General features: G+C 35.3%; 1 protein-coding gene across 5 annotated transcripts in view; it reads right to left on the bottom strand.

Annotated features, from left to right (window-relative positions):
* LOC107698147 (MAP/microtubule affinity-regulating kinase 3-like) overlaps positions 1-9,014 on the bottom strand; it is a 33,207-nt gene that overhangs the window by 10,121 nt on the left and 14,072 nt on the right. For all 5 annotated transcript variants that reach the window (XM_016499086.1, XM_016499088.1, XM_016499083.1 and 2 more), the window contains exons 5-13: positions 8,481-8,546; positions 8,324-8,394; positions 6,902-6,958; positions 6,522-6,758; positions 6,326-6,445; positions 5,027-5,126; positions 743-855; positions 506-656; positions 104-306 (exon numbers count right to left, since the gene is read on the bottom strand). In XM_016499086.1, coding sequence (XP_016354572.1) covers positions 104-306; positions 506-656; positions 743-855; positions 5,027-5,126; positions 6,326-6,445; positions 6,522-6,758; positions 6,902-6,958; positions 8,324-8,394; positions 8,481-8,546 — 1,118 coding nt within the window. The remainder of the gene's footprint in view (positions 1-103; positions 307-505; positions 657-742; positions 856-5,026; positions 5,127-6,325; positions 6,446-6,521; positions 6,759-6,901; positions 6,959-8,323; positions 8,395-8,480; positions 8,547-9,014) is intronic.

Raw genomic sequence — 9,014 nt, 5'->3', positions numbered from 1 at the left:
ATATATATATATATATATATATATATATATATATATATATATATATATACACACACGCATGCATACACACAACATCAGTATTCAACAGCGAGGGTGAACTCACATTAGGTGTGATGGAGTTTCCTCTCTTGCGGTCAGGTATTTCTGTTTTGTTTGGGTTGTTGGCGTTACCCAGGAGTGGGCTGGTGGGGCTGTGAGTAGGCGGCTTACGTGCTGTGACTCCACCTTCCTGTTTGCTGTCACCGTCAGCTGTAACAGGAACCGTCTTCTTGGAGTTACTCAACGCCGAGTTAGCGACCACACCAACTGTGAAAGAGACATTCGGGAGATTTTCTCAGTAAATATTCTGATATGTGATTAATTTAATTAGTTAAGAGGCATATCATGAAAATAGTAGACTTAAGTAGATTTAAGTACAATTTTTATTCAATTGATAGGTCTGTGCAAATATGCAACTTTTGGATCCAAAAAGCGAATATTGGTCTGTTTGTAAAGAGAAAGTCACCTTGTTCACTGTGGCGTCTAGATTTTCTGGATTCACTGGAGGAGACGCTTCTCTGGACCTTCAGGTGCGATGGTGACTGGCCGTTCATCTCACTGGTGGGTCTGGTCTTTGCCACGGAGAGATTAGTATTGGAGCTGGATTCACTGACCTCCTACAAACACACAAAAACAGCAAGTCACATTTGTAATATAAACCATAATATCAGTTGTAAGTAGCCACTCTTCATTAGCAGCTCACCTCATTGGTCTTCCTTCCCAGCAGCAGGTATATGGCTGTGATCTCGTCATAGTTCATTTTGGACAAAGACTCCTGGATCTTCTCTCTAGAAAAGCCCATTCCCACTATCACATCTGGAGAATGACACACACAAAGAATTCAGATCAATTTTAGAGACTCCTTTCGGTTTAGATCTTTACACAGTAAGTTTTTGTTACTATTACTATTATTATTGGTCACACTTAGGTTTAGGGTTTAAGAAAGCACACAAGTAATCCCACACTATTTGTATTGAGAACATGAATGATATCTACAATGAGGGTTGCTGTCTACCAAATCAGACACTAATTGAAGACTATTGGATCTAAGTCTTTTAGAGATTAAGGATAATTAAATATTCAACATGTTAGCATAATCGTATCACACATCACCCCCTCAGTTGCTATGCAGACACTATAAACCAGTAGGTCGATACCAAGAGATAAATCCAGTTTATTTGTAAGAATGTAACTGAGTCATCCGCTCCTCCTACACATGCTAACAATACACAGATCCATCCTGTAGCCACCCATTCACTGTTCCTTAAAAGAGCATGCGCTGTACCTTCTGTTTTTAACTCAAATACATTTATTAGGTAACACTTTACAACAAGGTTCTGTACATTAACATTAGTTCATGGAATGGCTAACATGCACAGGATTTTATAGCATGTACTGGATAACGGTAATTTTACATACACTACCATTCAAACATTAAGGTCTGTATGATTTTTTGTTTTTATTAAAAAAAAAAAAAACACTTTTATTGGTCACACTTTATTTTAATTTTAAGGTCCAATTCTCACTACTAACAAACTATTAACTACAACTTTTGCCTCAATAAACTACTATGATGCTTAATATTAAGAGTTAGTAAGATAGTTTTTAAGTTTAGGTATTGGGTAGGATTAGGGATGTAGAATAAGGTCATCAAGAATATGTGCTTTTTAAGCACTAATAAACAGCCAATATGTTAATAATATGCATGCTAATAAGCAACTAGTTAATAGTGAGAATTGGTCCCTAAACTAAAGTGTTACTTTTAAGCACTAATAAACAGCCAATACGTTAATAATATGCATGCTAATAAGCAACTAGTTAATAGTGAGAATTGGTCCCTAAACTAAAGTGTTACCCTTTTATTCAGCAAGGATGCTTTAAATTAATCAAAAGTGACAGTAAAGACATTTTACTGACTTCTAAAAATTTATTTTTGTAACATTCATAATAATGATAATAATATTAATAAGCAATGTTTATTAAAGGGTTAGTTCACCCAAAAATGAAAATTAGTCCATAAATTACTCACCCTCAAGGCATCCTAGGTGTATGAGTTTCTTCTTTCAGACGAATCCAGTTGGAATTATAGGCTATTAAAATTTTACTTTGATCTTTCAAGTGGTTTAATGGCAGTCAGTGGGTGTTGCAGTGCACCAGTCCAAAAGAAGTGAAATAAAGCTCATCCATCCATAATAAAAAGAGCCTCACACTGCTCTGGGGGGTGAACAAAGGCCTCCTGTAGCGAATCGATGTGTTTTTGTAAGAAAAATAACCATATTTAAAACATAATAATCACTTTAATGTAGCTTGCGCTCACTGCTGTAAAGGGAATCAGTTCCGGGCGATGACGTATGAGGTCAGCTTTGCGCATGCGCTGCTCAGAAGTGACGAACACGGAAGCCCAGCGGAGAGATCAAAACAAAACAACAGTCACTAATTAGAAGTACAAAACGAGGATTTGTAAAGAAGAATGTCAGAAGATTTCGATATAAGCCAAGAGGAGACTGGTTTTCCTTTGCTAAAGTAAGGAAACTTTGCTTCCTTTGCTCCTGTTAACAAACGTTGGTTTTCACGAGACTCACCGGCGCATGCGCAACGCTGACCCGGAACTGCTTCAGTGTACAACTGTTGACGCAAGTTACATTAAAGTGATTTTTCTTACAAAAACACATCGATTCACTACAGGAGGCCTTTGTTCACCCCCCGGAGCCGCGTAAGACACTTTTTATGGATGGATGCACTTTATTTCACTTCTTTTGGACTGAAGCACTGCAACACCCGCTGACTGCCATTAAACAGCTTGAAAGATCAAAGACAATTTTTAATATAACTCCGACTGGACTCGTCTGAAAGAAGAAAGTCATATACACCTAGGATGCCTTGAGGGTGAGTAATTTATGGGCTAATTTTCATTTTTGGGTGAACTAACCCTTTAAACACCAAATCAACATATTAGAATGACAGAAAGACTAGAGTAATAAATGCTGAAAATTCAGCTTTGCATCACAGAAATAAATTACATTTTAAAATATATTCAAACAGAAATTTCGATATAACTTTTAAACTATTTTTTAAACTAACCTACTTAATTTAACATTAAGTAAAAAAAAAAATAGCCCATTAGTTAATGGAAAACGAACGTTTGTAATTAGTAATTAAAGAATAATGGTATATTTATGAATTAACCTTAATTCATAAATGCTGTAAAATAAATATTAAAAATGGTGTTTGTTAGTCCACGAAACCTAACACATGAACTAACGCAGTAGCACTTTACTGTCCTGTTCTGCTTTACATATGAGCTTACTACAGTACTAATAAATGGGAAATAACTAGGAACTAAACCTGAAACGAACCTTAACTCATGTTAAGTTTATTTAGTTACCTTATATTACTCAGTACTTTCTTGGGTAAGTACACTGTAATTACACAGTAATTAAATTATACAGTACACAAACTGTAAAACAAAGTGCAACCCCTAAATAAATGACTTTAATAATTAATCAATTATTTATGTTAATAACATTTTATATAATTTATAGTCATTTATAATTGTACCAACAAGAAAAACAAGTCTACCAAGCAGTTTTAAATATATAAAAGAGATGGGAATCGTTTGCCGTTTTGGTTAACTGTCAAAAGTAACTGAATGTAACCAGTCAGTATTTTCTAAACCCAAAAGTCGAAAAACTTAAACAGTAGAACACAACTAAATAAACAACAAAAAAACTGGTCAGGATGTCTAGAGGTTTTCAAGAGGGCATCTACATGATACATGAGCCAGTTGGATGTTGTGTGACGAAGAGCTCTCTCCATTAATGCATGTTCCAGAGTGAAACAAGATGGAAAGGTATATTTCATGAGCCTGAATTAAGCCTCCTTCTCCCTCTCAGATCTGCCTTTTAATGGGCTCATGGGAATCCATATGTTGGTTGACACTTCCGGCGCTTGCGTAAACTACGCCAGAGCGCGTACACACCTCACGCACCGTAAGTCGTGCGCGTGCTCAAAACAGTTGGACATAGTGGTGTATTATAGGTAAAAAATTATATAAATACTGTTCGGTTTCTGGCACAAACCGATCGTTTCGTGTCTTAGGACATCAATGTGTTGTCAGGAGCCGCAGGGTTTAATTTGGATTTGTCTGTGCATGTTTTTTTTACACTCACAGATTTTGTTACCATTGCCATGCATTATAAGACTGATAGACTGCAATGGTTGGACTTAAAAGTCATCAAATGTGTTCTACTGAAGAAACAAAGTCACCTACATCTTGGATGCCCTGGGGGTAAGCAGATAAACATAACATTTTCATTTTTGGGTGAACTATCCCTTTAAGTGCTTTCCAGAGCCAAAGCTCCCTGTTTCACCTCCTCTCCATACACACATACACAAGGGCCTCCGTGGGCTGCCAGGCTCCAGCATGCTCCTCTCAACGTGAGGCTTCTCTCAAAGTGGGGGCGGGAGACTAGACGAGCACAGTCACCATGTACTCCGACTTCCACATTCAAGTGTTCTTGTTCCTGCAGTTTCCTCAATAAGTAACCAGGTGTGCACTCATGTGTCTGTGTGGTTACGTTGGCAGGCATATGTGCGGAATGATTGCAGATAAGCGTGCAAAGCAGAGGTGCACCGCACTGCCTCGTGCTCCTGCGAGCTAAGCTCTCGTACCGGGAGTCATGTGATCATATCACATTGCTACACGGGGAGATCCTCGCTGAAATAGAGCGGGAGAGGGAGGAGTAGACATCAGAGATGTCGATAGACGAGGGAGCCAGATGCTGGGTATTACGCAACAACGCACACTAACAAGTGTGCCCTCTATACCCTCATTTCATTGTCTCTGGACGCTTTCTCTCAGTGTTGTGATATAAATATAAAATGTCCCTCGGCTCCGAAGTTGATCATGCGAAATGCTTCTGCTGCATAAAAATGAACATTGATACGGTGGCATACGAACTAACTGCAGTGTAGTTTCCTCTTTTACCTATTCTCTTCTGGTCTGAGATGTCGGCCTCTGGCTCAAGGAAGGGTTTGAGTTCATCGTCCTCAAAGAGAGCATTGATCCAGCGTTCTTTCATGATTTGCTGAAGGAGAAATTAAAAATAATCATATCCAGCCTGAGACTCAATGCAATGGCAGATAGAAATGTCTTTTTTTTCAGCCTTTGGTATTCAGTATATCTAGATATGCATATATATGCTCTCAGAATAATTTTTATCAGAGGAATGATCATTACGACAAAAAAAAAAAAAAAAACGATAAAAGATTAAAAATAAATAAACCCTAACTGAACACACAGAATAATATTTTATTATTTTCATTTACACTACCATTGGAATTTGTTTAATGTTTTTGAAAGAAGTCTTTTATATGCACCAAGGCTGCATTTATTTAATCAAAATTATAGTAATATTGTGAAATACTATTACAATTTATATTTTAATATTACATTTATTCCTGTGATGACAAAGCTATTTATGTAGCTATATTTATCTCATTATACATGTCTTTACTGTCACATTTTTGAACAATTAAATATGTCCATGCTGAATAAAAGTATTAATTAAAATAAAATAAACTACTGACCCCAAACTTTTGAATGGTAGTGTATATGAAGAGTTTATTTGCAAAAACAGATAACTCAGTTTTTTTTAAATGTTCAAAAATCATGTTTTTTATTATGTTATCATGTTTTTATTGTGTTTTATTGTGTTAGTTAGCTGTGTTTTTAGTCATTTTTTTACCTAATCAAAATAACCCAACTACAGTTCGATTGAGATAAATTGGAATGTATAATGAAAAAACATGATTTTTGAAAAATGTTAAAACTGGAATGATCTGTTTTTGCAAATGAACTCTTCGTATATTTGCTCTAAAATTGCTTTAAAAGGTAAAGGAGAAAAAAGGGAAAAAAAACCTGAAGCCTATTATATTATAAATGTTTAAAGGATAAAGTAAAATACAGTAAATCTGTACCTTAAAAGATTAAATTCGATAAATGAACAAGAATATTTCATAATTCTCACTTATATGGCACCAATATAACTTTCATATAACAACATACTTTCACTGAAATAAGTAATACATGAAAAACACCACATTTTCACTGAATATTTCTGAGCAATGACAGCTTAATTTTATATTGGTATAAATATATAAATACTGAATTTATCATTCAGCTTTGTTTTCAGTACAAAACAAGTGTTATGAAAAACACTATTAAAAGATTTTTAAAAAAGGCAACCAGAAAATAGTTATGATAGATGGACAGACAGAGACTAACCTCTAACGTTCCCCTTTTGGTTGGGTTCAAGACCAGGAATCTCTTGAGAAGATTCTCACAATCCGTGGACATGTAAAAAGGGATCCTATATTTACCACGTAACACACGTTCACGCAGTTCCTGTGGAAAACACACAGCGGTAAATATACAGTGACGCACACAAACACATATAAACACTGACAAAGGGAAGTAAAACCTTGAGATTCTGTCCATCGAAGGGCAGGGAGCCGCTGACCAGCGTATAGAGTATGACGCCCAAACTCCACACGTCCACCTCCGGCCCGTCGTACTTCTTACCCTGAAAGAGCTCGGGGGCAGCGTAAGGGGGGCTGCCGCAGAACGTGTCCAGCTTATTTCCCACCATGAACTCGTTACTGAAGCCAAAGTCAGCTATCTTAATGTTCATATCAGCATCTAGCAGCAGGTTTTCAGCCTGGGGAAACACACAGATCACTTTTAGCTTCTGTTCATCTTGTTTGCATTTTCCATACATCTTCTTACACGTATGCACTTTAATACAGTCATATATGCCATATCTGTTTTTGCAAAAAAAAGAAAAGAAAACTAACTTTTTACCTTCAAATCTCGGTGAACAATGCGTTTTTGGTGACAATACTGCACAGCTGACACAATCTGTACAAAAAATACAAATCAGATCAGGCTTGAAATCATTCAATAAATCTATTCAATCAGTTGTTTTACCTTTTAAAGGTATTTTAACTAATAACCTTATTAAAACATTGTTTTGATAAACATGGCAAAACATTAAAATGACAATCTTGCAGAAGGATCCTCAAATGTCAAAGAGGCATTTGAGGCTTTGTTATCTATTTATTTTTCTTTAAATGTGCAAAGACAACCTAAAGTGATTTGTGGGTTGATTTTGAACATAACTTTTTTTTTATTATAACGTACAATTCAAAAGTTTGGGGTCAGTAAGAATTTTTAAAGATAAAATTAATTCATTTATTCAGCGAGCATGTATTAAACTGATTAAAATTGACAGTAAAGAATTTAATAAAGATTTCTATATCAAATGCTTTAACTTCTTTAACTTTCTATTAATCAAAGAATCTTAAAAAAAAGAAACATTAGAATGATTTCTGAAGGATCATGTGATACTGAAGACTGGATTAATGATGTTAAAAATTCAGATTTGCATCACAGGAATAAATTACATTTGAAAATATATTCTAACAGAATAGTTATTTTAAATTGTAAAAATATTTTACAATATTAATGTTTTTATTGTACTTTTGATCAAATAAATGCAGCCTTGGTGAGCATAAGAGACTTATTTCAAACAGATTAAAACTGTGCGCTAATACATTTTTTTTTTTTTTTCCACCGATGCTAGCAGCACAGAAACACATCTCACTTACACATAAACCTAAACATAACTTTTGTACTGGCAAAACTGTAAGTTCCTTAGATATTGATCACTTAATACTAAATAAATCAAAGTGGAAAATGTATTGTTGCTTGCATCTAATCAGACGTAGTGACACATTGATATTACTAAATAAAGTTCAGGAAAAGGACATTGGTCCAGGCCAAGCTTGTCATGGGTTGTCGACTCGCATTAATAGCATTTCCAAAAATTCAATTGTTAGCATTGATTGGCTCTTCTGTTTCACAGAACTGGCCAGACTCAACCCTGCTGATAATGACTCACCGCTCCATCCCCAGTTAAATTATGATGTAACAAACACGCTCTGAGTGCATGAGCTGAGCGCAACATTACTTTTACTGCATTCCTACTTAATGCCAGTGTCTTCAGTCTCTCCACATTCTAGTACAGGGACATTATTGAGTAACCGAACACAACTAACATGTGTTAAAGGGCTCTTTAATACCAGTCAAGACATGTGGGTTTAGTGGGCTGGGGTCATTACTGGACACAACGAGGCTGATTAACTCATTTAAACTCACACCGAGTAGAAAACCAATTACAGTGTGTGTCTAACATGTTGAAAGAAAACAGTAAGAGAACTGCACCTGTCTAAATTTAGCTCTGGCCTCTTTCTCTTTCATCCTCCCATGAGCCACTAGATAGTCAAACACCTCACCTGCAGGAGACAGAGAGCACAGAGGTCAGAAATAAACACTCAGGAAAGACAAGGGTGCAAAATGAAACTCTCACACACACACTTACCTCCGCTGGCATATTCCATCACAAGAAACAGTGTCTTCTCAGTCTCTATCACCTCAAACAGTTTGACTATAAAGAGAGAGACAGGCAATTATAGAGGAGAACAGAGAAATAATAAACAAAGATTAAAAGGAGGCAAAAAGGTTTCTTTAATTTCAAAATAAGGTACAAATCAGAAGGACTGTCTAATGCGAATTAAATGCTAATTCTAAAGTATTGGTGTTTAATGAAAAACATTTTTTTATATGCATATACATATGCTATAAAATACATATATTTTTATATACACAATATTATAAACCGACTTAAACAGATATTTTTTTAAATATACATATTAGTCAGGTTTGATTATTAAAAATGGCACAAATTAATAAATACAGTTTTTACATGAAAAAGTGCATTATTTGGTACCATGCTCTCTATATATATAAATAAATAAATATAAATAAAGCATTAAGATTTGAATAGTGTTGTTAATGTTATCTAAACTAAACTAAAGGTAAACTGTTACTACTACAACTATAAACTAGACCAGGG

This window comes from Sinocyclocheilus anshuiensis, unplaced genomic scaffold, assembly GCF_001515605.1.
Source record: "Sinocyclocheilus anshuiensis isolate Anshui unplaced genomic scaffold, SAMN03320099.WGS_v1.1 scaffold1734, whole genome shotgun sequence".
Classification (NCBI taxonomy): domain Eukaryota; kingdom Metazoa; phylum Chordata; class Actinopteri; order Cypriniformes; family Cyprinidae; genus Sinocyclocheilus; species Sinocyclocheilus anshuiensis.
Note: the sequence above shows the minus strand (reverse complement) of the source record. Positions and strands in the feature narration are given on the sequence as shown.